Source organism: Diaphorina citri, unplaced genomic scaffold (assembly GCF_000475195.1).
Source record: "Diaphorina citri unplaced genomic scaffold, Diaci psyllid genome assembly version 1.1 scaffold894, whole genome shotgun sequence".
Classification (NCBI taxonomy): Eukaryota; Metazoa; Arthropoda; class Insecta; order Hemiptera; family Psyllidae; genus Diaphorina; species Diaphorina citri.
Genome location: NW_007378325.1, coordinates 35,517 through 53,128, shown reverse-complemented (window position 1 = coordinate 53,128; position 17,612 = coordinate 35,517). Strand labels below are relative to the sequence as shown.

Here is a 17,612-nt window from a genome sequence, read left to right as displayed (position 1 = left end):
AAGAGAATTCTACTTTGGACGAGCTCTCTTCTTTTTCTTTTACTTTCTCAGCAATATCTATTAGTTTCTCCTGTAGTTGAGCAATGAATGAATCTCTCGGGTTTGGTATGAGCGTTTTTTCTGAACTTTGTGTTCCGATAGACACCGTAGTATGTTCAGATAAGTTGTGTGTTATTCCTGTGCAATTCGTTTGGTCACTATCATTCATGACTGCTCGATTTCCATCAAGAGGTGGAAATTGTTTACGATCAATGCCAGATCCTTTTGGCTTTGGAGTGACTACTTTTCTCAAACGCTTGTACACGGGGGTTTTCCATTTTTTCTTCACAGGAGAACATTTCTTCGGTTTGTTTACTTTCACATCAAGTTGCTCATCTTGATGATTATTCTGAGCTTGTTGACTCATCGTATTCATTAAGTTAGCTCTACTTGCATTAGGTGTGTCTTTGACAGTTGAGAAAGCAACAACCATAAAGTTCGGATTATTGAGTGGTTCTGTCGGAGGTATACTCCGAGCGATTGCTTTGAACACAGGTATATTACTCTGAACTTCTGAAGAGCGGCGGCTTGTTTTACTCTTTGTTTTATTTCTGGACAGTACTTTAAGAAGCTTCTTGCCTTTCTGTTTAGTGAGCGATGGTTTCTGCAAAGCATGATTAGGTTTGGCATTAGATTTAAGTACTTTAAGAAGCTTCTTGCCTTTCTGTTTAGTGAGCGATGGTTTCTGCAAAGCATGATTAGGTTTGGCATTAGATTTATGTTGTTGTTCTTCTTCGTCATGTGGAACACATTGCTTCTCCAAGGTTCGATATAATTTGGAATATTCTTTCACAGTAGAACTTTGGGTTTCAGATTCTATAATCGAGATGGAAGCCTCTTGCTTTTTAGTACTTCTCGACTGACAAGGTAATTTACTGCACACTCTTCGGACGAGTTCGATTTTTTCTGTCGTTTTATTTGATGTGATGTTTCCATTTTGGGTATCTCTGTGTGGTGGTTCTGGTGGAAGGACTTTTGTTACTTTAGGTTTCACTTCATTTATATCAACAGATTGAATGTTCACACGAGGTTTGAAGATTGGTTTCTTCTTAACATGGTTCTTCAATATTGCCGTCTGTTTATGTAACTTTTCTGACTTGCCAGGTTCTGTATGTTGTTCTTTTGGTAGTGTTGTAACATGTTTTGTGTTCCCGAGTACCTGTGGTAAAACTAGAGAATGATCGAGCACCATTCTGCTAGTACCTGGGCCCTGTATTTTATGTATGAAAAATTTTAGTGTGAGAAATACAAACACTATTACACTGAAAATTTTAATTTCATCGAATAGATTTTCCATTTGGCTTAATCCTTGGAATGTAACTGTCACATTCCGCCGTCTACATCAGAGTCGTTATCTTGAAGTCCTGCATTAGGATTCTCTTCCATGTACCTGTTCAAGTAGAATCAAATACATTTAGGATTTTGCTAATTCAGGCCAGGGGCAAAGTGAGTTTAAACTTGGTTTAAGTTTAACTTCCGGATTAAACTTAAACAGAGTTTAAACTTGCTTTGTGGCCCCCAACCTCTATCATCAAGTTTCTTCACAATGTAGGATGGCAGCAGAAAACATTCCGCCTTCCTCTATGCAGCCAATGTGGGTATTTCCATTTACCACTGAATCGAGGTTTTCATATTAAATTACCTAAGTACTTGATAACAAACCGAAATTTTACAAAAATAAGAGGATACTGCATATAGTTTTGGACATATTCAGGTTATAGCCCAAAACAAATCTAACAATTATTCATTTTAATGTGGTTTTATGGGGGGAAAATCTTGTTTTTTTTTTCTTTTTTTTGATAGCATGACCCATTTAGGTATGTCATAGCATGTCTCACCTGTAGTATGACTCCTCATCATCCTCATGGTCAATGTCATCTCGAATCCCTTTCACTTCTTCTATTTTCTTTGTTTTCACTCCTTTGGCCTCTTGTTTCACCTGAAATCACCAAAATAAACAAGTATGTAAATCAATACATCTTTCTTTAGCACTAACTCTTCTGCCCAATTCCACTTTTTCCTGTTACTTTTTTTTATGTACAGTGACAGGTCATATACTTCATCTTGCATGTCAGGCCGAATGTCAAATAAAATAAAATAAACCCGGTAGGTACATACAGATAGTGAAAAGTTTGTCCCTTCAAATGGGGGGGAAAGGTAGGGCTGAACTTACCTCCTTGTCTATTCCTTTCATGAAGGCATCTAGCGGATCTTCATCAGAATCAGTGTCAGCCGAGGCATTGTTGCCTTTATAGGAAGGACTGCCTGGGGCAGGGATGTATTCCAGCTTGGACATTGAGGAAGGTTCATCTTCTTCATCAAAGTACCTGCAATGGTTGAATCAAAATTGAGATGTCAGGTGGATAGAAAAGGATGGGGATTTTTTTTTGTTTTGTTTTTTGTTTTTTTGACATTCCCATACCTTCACACAGAGAAAGGGACCATCTAGGCCACAGAATTAAAAGATAATTACCTATCAGACCAAATAAACCATACAGAGAATGAGAAGCAGTGATTTCCAAGAACAGGGCCCTAATAAAATTAACACAATGTCAATTTCTGAGAAAGGAAACTTGGTTTCTCCCCCCTGAGTACATGTAACTTACTCTTCCTCAGTCCTTGTGACCGAATACCTATCAGACCAAATAAACCATACAGAGAATGAGAAGCAGTGATTTCCAAGAACAGGGCCCTAATAAAATTAACACAATATCAACTTCTGAGAAAGGAAACTTGTTTTCTCCCCCCTGAGTACATGTAACTTACTCTTCCTCAGTCCTTGTTCGTTTCTTTGGAATACCCCAGGATGCTGACAGTGCATTCTGAGTGATGGCTGTCATGGTAGAGTAGCCTTGCTTGCTTACTCCCACATTGGGTGGAGGAGGGGGGATAGCAGCACCTCGGGAGCCACTTCCAGCATTTTTGAAGGAGAACCCGGAAAAATTTAATCCACTGCCTCCTCGTTTGCTCATGGTGTCACTATCTTGAACCTGGGGAATGAGAATAGGTAATCATTGAAAAATAAATCTGTATATTTATGTACTTACAAGGATACTGAAATCTGATAATATGAAAATTAATGTAACTATGATTTCTACACTGTCTCTAGGTACACCTTTTCAATATAAAGTTATGATTAAAGAAGGCACCATTTGGATGTATACACTAGTCCCCAAGCTAATGGTCTCATGTTGACTTCATAACTCAATACTTGGGTGTTTTATACATTGGCACTTTTGTAAAAGAGTAAAAGCCTATCAAAATCAGATAGCTAATACACTTGTATTGAACATTTGTAAGAGGTTAAGCAGGGAATATAACACATAGGACATCAAGCACAGAGAGGGACGTGACAACTGACGGAAGCAACAAATTCAAACTGTATAAAGCTGAGAGCAAGAAGCTCTATGCCATCAACTCCTCTGCTTTGGCCTTCTAAAGATTTTAACTTGGTTTTACAGCCGTGGAACATGTCTAACAAAACTTTGTGTCATCCTCTAGTACTTTAGTTGGTCTCATTTTTGGTCTAAATAATGCCTAAAACCAAAACCAAAGTAGGAACTCAGAACTCACCAATCGTCTACCTTAGCAATCCAGAGGTTCCTCGACTTTTATGTAGGTAAGATTAGGGTATCATAGTGACAACTGACGGAAGCAACAAATTCAAACTGCATAAAGCTGAGAGCAAGAAGCTCTATGCCATCAACTCCACTCTGCTTTGGCCTTATAAAGATTTTAACTTGGTTTTACAGCCGTGGAAGTGACAACTGACGGAAGCAACAAATTCAAACTGCATAAAGCTGAGAGCAAGAAGCTCTATGCCATCAACTCCACTCTGCTTTGGCCTTGTAAAGATTTTAACTTGGTTTTACAGCCGTGGATCATGTCTAACAAAACTTTGTGTCATCCTTTAGTTGGTCTCATTTTTGGTCTAAATAATGCCTAAAACTAAAACCAAAGTAGGAACTCACCAATCGTCTACCTTAGCAATCCAGAGGTTCCTCGACTTTCATGTAGGTAACATTAGGGTATCATGTTTCCACTGATAGCTTTTCAACTGTCAGAATCCAAACTGATAACTTGTACGCACTATGCAGGGATACTGGAATAAGGTTCTCCTCACTATTTCACTGATGGCTAGAGAGAATACAGCTTTAAAAGCTTATTTTTTAAAGGAAACACCTGCAACCAAAAGCGCAGGGATACTGGAATAAGGTTCTCCTCACTATTTCACTGATGGCTAGAGAGAATACAGCTTTAAAAGCTTATTTTTTAAAGGAAACAAACACCTGCAACCAAAAGTTCTTCAGGAAAAGTTTTCCATTTCTTGAAAATTTTGCGGCTTTTGATTTTTGACAAAAAGCTCAGGCAGTGTTGCCAGTTGCCTCAACTGTGGCACACGAAAATCCGTACAAAAAATTACCGTACGTCCGTACCGTATTTCCTCCCTATAGGCCGGGGCTTACCATTTCGATCTAGAATCTCTGTAGAGGAGATTGTAGATGTATTTTATCGCGGATTTATGTCTCTGTTGGGATTCGAACCCGTGTCTACCTCTTTGTTGTACACCGGTTAAGAACGCAAGAGTTAACTAACATCGGGCATGGCGTAAAGTTGGATGAGTGGCTGAGCTCATTTTCTAGTGCCGGCGACTGTTCAACAAAAATAAATGGAAAGTAAAAAGACACAAACTAAGTATCTTGAAAATTTTGCGGCTTTTGATTTTTGACAAAAAGCTCAGGCAGTGTTGCCAGTTGCCTCAACTGTGGCACACGAAAATCCGTACCTACAAAAAATTACCGCACGTCCGTACCGTATTTCCTCCCTATAGGCCGGGGCTTACCATTTCGATCTAGAATCTATGTAGAGGAGATTGTAGATGTATTTTATCGCGGATTTATGTCTCTGTTGGGATTCGAACCCGTGTCTACCTTTGTTGTACATCGGTTAAGAACGCAAGAGTTAACTAACATCGGGCATGGCGTATAGTTGGATGAGTGATATTCGAACCCGTGTCTACCTTTGTTGTACATCGGTTAAGAACGCAAGAGTTAACTAACATCGGGCATGGCGTATAGTTGGATGAGTGACAAGTATAGGTACTGTAGTGAAAATAATAGATGACCAAGTTTTATTGTTCGTTAATTAACTTTACAATTATTTATAATTCACCAAATCATCATATGGTTCAAAGAAAGCTTAAATTGAACATGTCAACCTTACTGCTCGAAGAAATAGGGTGAATGCACCAGTTCTGACACACTAGATTTGTAGAAGCTTAACCCATCCTTAAGGCTGTTTGCCCCTACATCTAAGCCTCGGAGTGGGCTTTTTATGTATGAAACTTTTAACACACTACTCTATTATCCATTGACAAAGACGGGAAAAATAGATTGAGTTGAAGCCTCCAGTTTAGTAGCACTACGAGGTTAATTCCAAGTCGCACGTCTACGCTTGCAATGTGCGACAAACCTCGAGGGGAAACCTATGTTTCTTCTAGTCACGCTACCAGAAGTCTCCTTCCGACACTTACAATATGCGAGGTTAGTCGCGCGACTAGGTAGTACACAGTAAAACCAAGTAGCGCTACTAAAAGTCGCTGGTCTACGCGACGACCCTGCGAGAGAGACCTCATTCCTCAAATACTTAGGTATTTGGAGCTTGTGGCTTGCAGAGAAACGACGAACACATACCCGCCCATTTATTAGTACTTATTAGGTATGTCTTTAAGAACACGGGATTATTATAGCTCATTTCTTTTTCCTAAACGGGATGCTCCTTTTAATCAGCGCTCATACGTCCCGTTTCCGTCCCGACTAGGTTGTTTCAAATTAATCATGCTTCCATCTCGATTCGGAAACGGACTGCATACGTTCTGTATCAGTGTTTGCCTATTCGCTCGTGTATTTGATCAAATGATAAGTAGGTAATAAACCTACCTAGTCGGGACGGAAATGGCCCTAAACTAGACTTAGACGGGACGGAGATTTGGGACACATGAGTATGCCCACTGCTTGAATAAGCCAATAATTCTTAGCGATCAGGTTGACAAGTTCAAAACACTAGAAAACACATAAGTCAAAAAATATCCAAGTTTGTTTTTCATATGTAAAAAAAATGTCAAAAAATATCCTCACCTTCTTTTTCTGTTCTCGCGAAAATTGAGACAGGATGAGGGGGCCTTAGAATCGACAGCAGAGTACAGACTTGAAACTTAACATCTAATAAAAGCAAAGCCCCAAACCACAGTTACTGTACTGCTCAAGCAAAGTTACAAAGTTGTTCAAATGAAACATCCCTCATTGATCGAGGAACTCTAACAAAGGAGGTCTTACCGTCTTGAAATCCTCGCGAAAATTGAGACAGGATGAGGGGGCCTTAGAATCGACAGCAGAGTACAGACTTGAAACTTAACATCTAATAAAAGCAAAGCCCGAAACCACAGTTACTGTACTGCTAAAGATTAGTTGTTCAAATAAAACATACCTCATTGATCGAGGAACTATAACAACGGAGTGTTATCGTCCCAAAATCGAAGAGGATAGGATAGGAGAAAGCCAGCCGTTCCGAGAACGAACCTTATTTGTTCAGGATAAAGTTCACCCCAGGCAGGAATCGAACCCGCGAACCAGCGCCCACAAGGTGCTACGTTCCAAGCTAACTAGGCTGGCCTCCTTTCATTTGAACCTACATAAAATAGTAATAATAATAATAGTGCTTACTTATTTATACTGCTCGCATAGGACTGAAAAGTCCCTTTATTCCAGCAGCACTACTATTATTGTGGTCAAATTCTCAAATTATATTGAGGATAAAATTCCATACCTCGGCTAGGATTGAACCCACGCCTTCCTGTTTACCAGGCGAGCGCCTTGACCACTACACCACCGAGGCAGTAATACTGTGCTCCCGGACCTTTACAACCCGAATAACTTAAATTCCGTAAACTTTAAGGCAAACTCTTGTAAATATGTAGAAAGTTTCAAAGCCGTGCAATGTGCAAAGTCATGCAAAGTGTCAGACACCACCGAGGCAGGCTGCAAGCTAAGAGCTATCATTTTGTACTACACCAACTAGACTACAGTCGCTACACTATTCAGTAAATCAGTACCAAACTCTTGTAAATATGTAGAAAGTTTCAAAGCCGTGCAATGTGCAAAGTCATGCAAAGTGTCAGGCGTAGCATAAATTACAGCGTGAAGGAAAATGCGACAGGTAGGATAAAAGCGATTCAAATATAGGCAGTGGAACCAAAGAAACGCAAAGGCTTCTTCAAAAAAGTAAAATGATTAGATAGGTAATATTGCAAACATAATATTTTAATTAATAATTCAGAGAGGATTGAGTGATCACCTGATCACACTAGAAACCAGAGGATAAAATAGGGGTTGATCTTTAACCACGAATTTTAACTAGCTTGAGTTAAGGCGTGAGGTTCTTCACTAAACCTGTAGCTTGACATGCTTATCAGGAGAAATGTCAAAACCAATTTTAATTCGTAACAACCTTAAGACTAGAAACTAGAAATACAAATTATGATGTCCGTAAAAATGGTCGTAGATCACAACCGAAACAAAGTTCGCGAAAAATTTGATATAGGTATAGGTAGACAATCAAGCACCCTATGAAAACCTGTTAGGTATGTAGGTACCTAGTTCCTAAAAAACTTACGGTTTTGGGTCTTTCATAGCTTCCATTTATTCTTGAAGACAGGAGACATGCTAAGGGACGAGCATGCTATGACAAATACTCGTAATGACAAATATGTATAGCAGAAAGAGCTGAATCATTACAGAATAAAAAAGTCAATGAAACCCTAACCCTAAATCCTTTAAAATGAAATAACAAAATGAAAATAAATAAATAGAACATGACAGACACCGAGGCGAATACAATAGTCCGTCCCTTATACCTTTTTATTACTATTGTAATAGTAAAGGGAGGACGGACTAAAAAGTCAATGAAACCCTAAATCCTTTAAAATGAAATAACAAAATGAAAATAAATAAATAGAACAAAAAACCTCACCTTTTTGGTAACAAAAATGAGCAAGCTTCCCGTCGAAAGAAACTCAACCAGGTTGTGAGTGAGCCAAGTCAATTTTTGAGTCTGGGGTAGATTGATCACGACCTGCGTTATGTCTGTATTGGCCTCGCCTATATCGCCCTGAACTATTTTGATCGGATCAGTTAGCACATCTCGTGCCAACTTCTCGATTCGTTTTTTGAACGTGGCGGAAAACAGAAGGGTTTGACGGTTCGGCCGCACGTGATCACAGATCGATCTGACTTGAGGTTCTGTAGGAAAAATCAGAAATAATATAAGGAATTTTAATTGTGCTAAGTGTTGTTCCTCGCTAAATACAATATCGCAGGGGAATGGTGCAAGTATTCTTGGAGCTCTTCCCTCAGAGGGAAACCTTGATTCAGTTTTTAATCAGTTTTTTTAAATAAAGTTTATTAGCTTCCTTTTTACATGATTTTTTATTTTGTAATATGCTAAATTTTATGACTTGGACTTGAACCACCAACCTCCAGAAAGTCGACCGCGCTAACCAGTACACCACTGAGGTTGGATATTACAATCGAATATGCCTTCTTCAAACGGACAGCACAGGGCTGAAAGGTGTCTAAACAAGCATGAATAGTTGTCACAAATGTCGTTTCTCAAGGCATACACTGGGCTAATTTTTGTGACTTGACTTGTGCTCGAACCACCAACTTTTAGATCAAAAAAATAATAATAATAATAATAAAAATCCACCCCTGTAACCAATGTAACTACTACACAATCAAGGTTGGCAATTATTCATTGAATAATAAAGAATGAAAGTATCCAGCCTAATTAGAGTAGTTACCTTCAAGGGTAGAGCTCCTTGTAAGCTCTCGGTCACGAATTCCATTAAAATACTACCTGGAGCGGGTTTTATATTACACAGATAAGTTTGGTTCTCGAAACAGCTGGCTTTCTCCTATCCTGTCTTCCTTCTCCCTTCGATTTCGGGACGATAAGAACTTAGCAAATACAATTCCCTCTATCAAACCTCTTTGAAAAAATTATAATAATGAAAAATAGATGAGTGATTGAGCTCATTTTCTAGTGCCGGCGATTTTGGAGCATCAGCTAGGCAGGAGAGGGTAACGGTTTAGCAATACCTAAATACCTACCTGCTAGCACGTTACAATATTGAAACACCTCTGCCAAATTGAGACCGATCCATTCACCGGAATCCTAGGAAGGTATACCTAATAGCCTAATACGAAACAAAACGTGTTCCCACGGTCCCACCCCACTGTTCAACAAAAATAAACGGAAAGTAAAAAGACACAAACTAAGTAGGTACTGTAGTGAAAATAATAGATGACCAAGTTTTATTGTTCGTTAATTAACTTTACAATTATTTATAATTCACCAAATCACCTCTTGGTTAAATGAAAGCTTAAATAATTGAAAATGTCAACCTTACTGCTCGAAGAGATGGGGTGAATGCACCAGTTTCTGACACACTAGAGTCGTAGAAGCTTAACCCATCCTTAAGGCTGTTTGCCCCTACATCTAAGCCTCGGAGTGGGCTTTTTATGTATGAAACGTTTAACACACTATACTCTATTATCCATTGCCAAAGACGGGAAAAATAGATTGAGTTGAAGCCTCCAATTTAGTAGCACTACTAGGTTATTACCAACTTGCGCGTTTATGATTGCAAATGTACAACAAACCTCGAGAGGAAACCTATGTTTCTTCAAATGGCGCTACCAGAAGTCGCCTTCCGAAGCCCTAAAAGTACACATAAAGAAAAACTGTAAAGGAAATTCTGAATGTTAACAATAAATTTATAATTATTAGGTATATAAAAATAAATATGCGGGGTCAGTCGCGCGACTATGTAGTAGGTACGTATGTACATAGTACAACCAAGTAGTGTGACTAGAAGTTGCGTCACTTCCACTATGTGGGATACCACTATTCTTTAAATAGGTATTTGGAACTTGCGAATTGCAGAAAAAATACATAGCCACCCCATCTATTAGTACTTATTAGGTATGTCTTTAAGAACACGGGATTATTATCGCTCATTTCTTTTTCCTAAACGGGATGCTCCTTTTAATCAGCGCTCATACATCCCGTTTCCGTCCCGACTAGGTTGTTTCAAATTAATCATGCTTCCATCTCGATTCGGAAACGGACTGCATACGTTCTTTATCAGTGTTCGCCTATTCGCTCGTGTATTTGATCAAATGATAAGTAGGTAATACACCTACCTAGTCGGGATGGAAATGGCCCCCCTAAACTAGACTAGACGGGACGGAGATTTGGGACGCATGAGTATGCCCACTGCTTGAATAAGCCAATAATTCTTAGCGATCAGGTTGACAAGTTCAAAACACTAGAAAACACATGAGTAAAAAAATATCCAAGTTTGTTTTTAATATGTAAAAAAATTGTCAAAAAATATCCTCACCTTCCTTTTAAACACAAAACAAATAGAGGTTCCTAACAACCTACGGTATAAAATTCCGAAAGCTAAACATTTCAAAAATGTTGACGTTTGTCTTGAAATAAATAGGTGAACTTTTTCCAATTCGATAAGGAATCACCAGGCTTTTTGAAAAAAATTAGATAACAAATTTTCATACATCTCTGGGATTTGAACCCATGTTTTTCCGCTGTCTAATTAATAGGTGGCGCGCGGCGTTTGGATTAAGTACACCTAGAAGTTCATAGACTCTGTTAAAAAATATTAAAGCAGTGATATGCATTACAAACTTTTGCAAAAGCGACGAAATAGATATAAAAGGGGGGAAAATTTTGAGATTCCAAATCTGAGAATCTAACAAAAGACGTGTGTCAACAATAATTCAACTTCAACACATTTATGTTTACATAGTACATGAGCAGATATTTAGGATTTACCATTTTTTTTTCTTTCATTAAATGTAGATCTTGTGCAAGATTCCAAGTTGCAAAAAATTAACTTCACACTTTGCAAGTTCCTAATACTGGCCTACCTCGAACAATAGATATTGTTTTCTTTCCTAATTAGTCCTAATACAATTAGTATGAAGGTGTGACAATATCTGGAATGTATACAGGGGTAAACAAAATATATAAAATATATATTCAAGTGCAAATAAACAAGAGTAAAAATAAGCAAAAATATGTACAGTACAAAATAGAGGCTACCTAAAAATACTTGTCTTCATTTAATAATTCATAGGCTGATTACCTAGGAGTCAAAGACAAAATACTACTCAATTCTCTTTTTGAGGACGAAATCATTTAATTTTAGGCATCGAATTTACTTTTTTTGTTTTCAAAAAGGTCGAAATTTAGTCATTTAAAATTTGATTAAAATTGAAAAATTCAGCATTGACACCTAAAATAAATTCATGTCCTCAAAAAGACAAAAAGATTCACTATCTTCTGGGCTCCGATAAACACTTTCAGTGCATACAAAATTAAATAGTAAAAATATTTACAGTCGATAAGGAATACAAAAAAAAAAAAATCTATGTAAAAATAATGAGATTAATCATACCTATAACTAGTTATTTTATCACTAAACATACAATAAATAAGATGTCGAATTTGAGTGAGCATTGCTAAGTTTGTACTCACGAGAGTGACGGAAAACTCCGTAGAAAACATACCAAGTGGTAGAGTCGATATTCTTGAAGTATTATTGTGGTCAAATTCTCAAATTATATTGAGGATAAAATTCCATACCTCGGCTAGGATTGAACCCACGCCTTCCTGTTTACCAGGCGAGCGCCTTGACCACTACACCACCGAGGCAGTAATACTGTGCTCCCGGACCTTTACAACCCGAATAACTTAAATTCCGTAAACTTTAAGGCAAACTCTTGTAAATATGTAGAAAGTTTCAAAGCCGTGCAATGTGCAAAGTCATGCAAAGTGTCAGGCGTAGCATAAATTACAGCGTGGAGAAAAATGCGACAGGTAGGATAAAAGCGATTGAAATATAGGCAGTGGAACCAAAGAAACGAAAGGCTTCTTCAAAAAAGTAAAATGATTAGATAGGTAATATTGCAAACACAATATTTTAATTAATAATTCAGAGAGGATTGAGTGATCACTTGATCACACTAGAAACCAGAGGATAAAATAGGGGTTGATCTTTAACCATGAATTTTAACTAGCTTGAGTTGAGGCGTGAGGTTCTTCACTAAACCTGTAGCTTGACATGCTTATCAGGAGAAATGTGAAAGCTAATTTAATTTTTAACAATCTTAAGACTCCGCGAATACCGCGAACAATCCGCGAATACCGCGAACAAATCGCGGATACCGCGAACAAATCGCGGATACCGCGAACAATCCGCGAATACCGCGAGCCAACCGGGAATAGGTGACTTATCACAAAAGAATCGATGATGACCTTCCACTTATGAAAATGAAGGGGAAATGAGTAAATTAAGTCCAAACTTCAAACCTATGGTCAAAATGTAGGAGAAGACTAGAAACTAGAAATACAAATTATGATGTCAGTAAAAATGGTCGTAGATCACAACCGAAACAAAGTTCGCGAAAAATTTGATATGGGTATAGGGAGACAATCAAGCACCCTATGAAAACCTGTTAGGTATGTAGGTACCTAGTTCCTAAAAAACTTGCGGTTTTGGGTCTTTCATAGCTTTCATTTATTCTTGAAGACAGTTAACATCTTGGTAACAATTCCATATCGAAATGAAAATCAAAATTTGAAAGAAAAAAAAAACAACAAGGGGCAACAACTTGTCCTTAAAAGCAGGATAAAACGAAGCAAAATAGAGAATCTAACAAAAGACGTGTGTCAACAATAATTCAACTTCAACACATTTATGTTTACATAGTACATGAGCAGATATTTAGGATTTAACATGTTTTTCTTTCATTAAAAAATGTAGATCTTGTGCAAGATTCCAAGTTGCAAAAAATTAACTTCACACTTTGCAAGTTCCTAATACTGGCCTACCTCGAACAATAGATACTGTTTTCTTTCCTAATTAGTCCTAATACAATTAGTATGAAGGTGTGACAATATCTGGAATGTATACAGGGGTAAACAAAATATATAAAATATATATTCAAGTGCAAATAAACAAGAGTAAAAATAAGCAAAAATATGTACAGTACAAAATAGAGGCTACCTAAAAATACTTGTCTTCATTTAATAATTCATAGGCTGATTACCTAGGAGTCAAAGACAAAATACTACTCAATTCTCTTTTTGAGGACGAAATCATTTAATTTTAGGCATCGAATTTACTTTTTTTGTTTTCAAAAAGGTCGAAATTTAGTCATTTAAAATTTGATTAAAATTGAAAAATTCAGCATTGACACCTAAAATAAATTCATGTCCTCAAAAAGACAAAAAGATTCACTATCTTCTGGGCTCCGATAAACACTTTCAGTGCATACAAAATTAAATAGTAAAAATATTTACAGTCGATAAGGAATACAAAAAAAAAAAAATCTATGTAAAAATAATGAGATTAATCATACCTATAACTAGTTATTTTATCACTAAACATACAATAAATAAGATGTCGAATTTGAGTGAGCATTGCTAAGTTTGTACTCACGAGAGTGACGGAAAACTCCGTAGAAAACATACCAAGTGGTAGAGTCGATATTCTTGAAGGCTATATCAACTTTATGTAGCACGAAAAAAAATCGTATAGCCTTATTAAAAGTTTTTTTTTTATTATTATACCACATATTCGAGAAAATACGTCTAACTAATGTGCATATGCTAGAAATACTGAGATTTGTATAACAAATTGCACTAAAATTACATTCATTCAGTGATAGTACATAATAAAATTGATCGACTTCGAGAAGGAAGACAGGATAGGAGAAAGCCAGACGTTCTGAGAACGAACATTATCCCTTCAGGATAAAATCCGGCCAGGGTGGAAATCGAACTCGCGGACTAGCGCCTACAAGCAGACGTACTACCAACTAAGCTAACTAGGCTGGCAATGTGATTTTTTTATTTCTCAATTCGTTTTTAATATTGAGGTATCGATAGTAGATTAACGTTCAAAACACTACAATATCTTATACATGGACACACTTTAATACTTACTTGTAAACTTAAAAACATATTTGAGACTGAGTGGGCCCTCAATTTCAAACAAAGCTTACACTTACTAGCTGAAAGTAAATTGCGTACCTAATTATCCCACTCAGACTGACTAAACAATATATCATTCCATTCCTAATTTTTCTTAGAATAGGCAATTCGTTTTGAGACTGTGAGACTCAAAAACTAAGCAGAGGATGTCCCAAAGAAAGAATGAGGCCTCTATAAGAGTTTCTTGAAATTTCAAAGAGAAAATAAGGCCCCAACAAGAGATTCGTGAAATTCCAAAGAAAAACTAAGGCCCCTATGAGAGCCATTTTGGGACACCCTCTTTTTAAGCAAAGACAAAAATAATGGAAAGGAAATAGGCGACAGAACAGAACTCAAGGAATATTAGTGGATAGGTTTAGCACAACGTTATCTCGTTTCACAATTTCAACCCGAGTACACAGAAGAAAACGTATTAGAAATCAGCGTGATTGTATTTTTGCAAGGTCGAATTTTGCTAAAACTATCCAACTAATGTTTTGAAAGTGAAAAGTCAATAAGTACGGAGATACTCTCTAAATCACAGATGAACATTTTTTTTTTTTTTTTTAGCCTTCGTAGACTAATATGAGCAGACCACAAAATGTGACGTTCTATTCGACAAAGAAATCCAAGTGTTACATTACGTTTGAGAGTAAATTAAGTCATGTTATTCAAATAGTCACACTTGGGTTAGAGAATTCTTTCTTCTACTCTTAAATGAAAATCACTCGATATACTGAAGAGGCAAAAACTAGCAAAACAGCTGCGTACAATTCCAGATACAAGTAGCTGGGCCCTATTCCATGACTCTGCACTCCCCACTATTTACTCCAAGCACAGAAAAAACGTCGCTGAGTTCGTCAATATTTTCTGGGCGTGGAGTAAAAGTTCAGGATTGTGGAGTCGTTTTTTGGAACAGGTCCCTAGAATTATTTCTGTATTATGGTAGGCAAGTAAGTAGATATCATAAGGCCCACCAGCCACTCACTATCAGGACCTGACAGATACACCTGTCAGGTCTACCTGATCCTGATGAGCACACACACTATCAGGGAGACCTGACAAGTACACCTGATCAGGTCAGCCTGTCAGGTCTACCTGATAGTGAGTGGCTGAGAAAGTTAAGGATAAACTACCTGGAGAAAACCAAAGAGATGATAATAAAGAGGAAAAGTTCGATTACATACTTTTTTCTCTGCTTTTCTAAAGTTGAATTGGTATCGCAAAGGGATATGCCAACTGATGAGTCCTTTTCTCTAGGGAACCCTAAATCTTGCAGCTATTCTGTTAAATTGACGTTGAACGTTTACTTCACTAAAGGGTCCGGGTTTGATTCTTAACTCCATCAAGTTATTTTTTAACTCAATCAAGTAAGTTTACTGTCACGTTGTCATTTTGAATCAATCGGAGAAAAAAGGAAATTTTCATGTCTGTAAGTATACAGGACGTAAAAGCACATTTCAATCCCACTTTGAGTCAATCAAGTGACACAATAGTTCAATACAGCCATCAGTACACATTTTGAAAGTCGATCACCCTTAGAAATATCCAATAATGCCCAAGCTATGCCACTGACGGTCAACGGAGCTTTGCGTATTCCCCAGCGTTTTAGTGAAGCAAACGCTCACGTTGTGATCAAAATAATGCCCAAGCTATGCCACTGACGGTCAACGGAGCTTTGCGTATTCCCCAGCGTTTTAGTGAAGCAAACGCTCACATTGTGATCAAAATAAACTCAGCAAATGATAATAATTTCAAGCAATAACAAAAACAAGATCAACACAATTCTCAGTCAAATTTCCAAGCAAAGAAAACAACAACACAAAACAAATAGAGGTTCCTAACAACCTACGGTATAAAATTCCGAAAGCTAAACATTTCAAAAATGTTGACGTTTGTCTTGAAACAAATAGGTGAACTTTTTCCAATTCGATAAGCACCAGGCTATTTGAAAAATTTAGATAACAAATTTTCATACACCTCTGGGATTTGAACCCATGTTTTTCCGCTGTCTAATTAATAGGTGGCGCGCGGCGTTTGGATTAAGTATTGATGAGTCCTTTTCTCTAGGGAACCCTAAATCTTGCAGCTATTCTGTTAAATTGACGTTGAACGTTTACTTCACTAAAGGGTCCGGGATCGATTCTTATCTCCATCATGTTATTTTGTGTTACTGTCACTACGTTGTGTCATTTTCAATCAAACGGGAAAAAAGGGAAATTTTCATGTCTGTGAAGAAAATTTTCATACAGGACGTAAAAGCATATTTCCATCCTACTTTGAGTCGATCAAGTGACACAATAATTTAATACAGGCTGAAACAATTAAAACAACATTATAACGAGCTAAACTTTAGCACCTGGCTAGCCTAGTCACCTGAAGATCTGATGAAATAAGTGAACTGTATAAGGCCAGTCTAGTTGGCTTGAAGAGTAACGGCCGTTATTCAGGGCCAAAATTCCGCACTAGCTCTTGTCTTGTAAGCACTAGGTCGTGGGTTTTTATAAGCACTAGGTCGTGGGTTTTTATAAGCACTAGGACGTGGGTTTTTATAAGCACTAGGTCGTGGGTTTGATTCCCAAAAAACTAGATAGAATATCATAAAAATAGATTCTCTTACCTATAATATCTCGACCAGACAGAGCAGCGGGCACAGCCTGTGCTTGAATAGGAGTGGGTGAGGTGTATTCGCATTTCCTTAATGCCTTCATCAGGACCTCATCAAACCCAAAATGTCCAAAACTAGACACCGGATAAGGAGGATCTGCCCCGGACACTGTGATTCCTGACTTGGCGCGTAACTCTTGCGCTTCTTGGGGAGTTAGGCGCGCTATGTCCTCGTGAGGTTGGTAGAAGTTTTTCTCCACTTCTTCATAGACGATGGTCGAGTGATCGATGGGAGGGAGAGGGTCGATGTACTGGAACATAGGACAAGAGGGGGGTTAATATTCGTAAAATATATGATCAACTAGAGATCTGTAAAAAGTGAACAGCCTAGTTAGCGTTCGATTAACGCCCGGGGCGGACTATATCCTAAAGAGATGAGGTTCGTTCTCGGAACGGCTGGTTTTCTTCTAACTTGTCCTAACTCTTTCTACGATTTCGGGGCAATAAGACCTCAGTAGTCACAGTTCCCTCTATCAAACTTCTAAAAAAATAAAAAAAGAAAAAAAAAATAAAAAAAAAACTGGAGCTCGATTTTCTTACCTTGGACTTCTTAGGTGCAATTGGGTTTCCATCTTCATCATATTCCAAGTCTACATCGGAGTCGTTATCTTGAAGTCCTGCATTAGGATTCTCTTCCATGTACCTGTTCCAGTAGAATCAAATACATTTAGGATTTTGCTAATTCAGGCCAGGGGCAAAGCAAGTTTAAACTTGGTTTAAGTTTAACTCTCGGATTAAACTTAAACAGAGTTTAAACTTGCTTTGTGGCCCCCAACCCAACCTCTATC

General features: G+C 37.7%; 2 protein-coding genes across 2 annotated transcripts; both read right to left on the bottom strand.

Annotated features, from left to right (window-relative positions):
- Positions 1 to 1,362: 1,362 nt before the first annotated feature.
- LOC103512861 (ATP-dependent RNA helicase DDX42-like) lies at positions 1,363 to 4,231 on the bottom strand. The gene is made up of 5 exons (XM_017445584.2): positions 4,011 to 4,231; positions 2,806 to 3,029; positions 2,213 to 2,366; positions 1,878 to 1,978; positions 1,363 to 1,429 (listed from the first exon to the last, which is right to left on the bottom strand). Exons 2-5 carry the CDS (start codon positions 3,009 to 3,011, stop codon positions 1,363 to 1,365), a joined length of 528 nt encoding a protein of 175 aa, XP_017301073.1. The 5' UTR covers positions 3,012 to 3,029; positions 4,011 to 4,231.
- A 1,768-nt stretch (positions 4,232 to 5,999) lies between these two features.
- LOC103512860 (ATP-dependent RNA helicase DDX42-like) lies at positions 6,000 to 17,506 on the bottom strand. The gene is made up of 5 exons (XM_026826220.1): positions 17,365 to 17,506; positions 16,778 to 17,075; positions 8,068 to 8,336; positions 7,393 to 7,401; positions 6,000 to 6,101 (listed from the first exon to the last, which is right to left on the bottom strand). Exons 1-5 carry the CDS (start codon positions 17,461 to 17,463, stop codon positions 6,000 to 6,002), a joined length of 777 nt encoding a protein of 258 aa, XP_026682021.1. The 5' UTR covers positions 17,464 to 17,506.
- Positions 17,507 to 17,612: the final 106 nt, after the last annotated feature.

What these genes read in the sequence shown, in the direction of transcription:
- LOC103512861 (XM_017445584.2), bottom strand. Translation starts at nt 3,011, where the DNA reads ATGAGCAAACGAGGAGGCAGTGGATTAAATTTTTCCGGGTTCTCCTTC. An exon ending in TGAAAGGAATAGACAAGGAG is followed by an intron (nt 1,979 to 2,212) that starts GTAAGTTCAGCC and finishes TGGTGATTTCAG; the next exon opens with GTGAAACAAGAGGCCAAAGG. An exon ending in GATGAGGAGTCATACTACAG is followed by an intron (nt 1,430 to 1,877) that starts GTGAGACATGCT and finishes CTACTTGAACAG; the next exon opens with GTACATGGAAGAGAATCCTA.
- LOC103512860 (XM_026826220.1), bottom strand. Translation starts at nt 17,463, where the DNA reads ATGGAAGAGAATCCTAATGCAGGACTTCAAGATAACGACTCCGATGTA. An exon ending in TTGCACCTAAGAAGTCCAAG is followed by an intron (nt 17,076 to 17,364) that starts GTAAGAAAATCG and finishes CCTATGTTCCAG; the next exon opens with TACATCGACCCTCTCCCTCC. An exon ending in GTCTGGTCGAGATATTATAG is followed by an intron (nt 8,337 to 16,777) that starts GTAAGAGAATCT and finishes TTTTTCCTACAG; the next exon opens with AACCTCAAGTCAGATCGATC.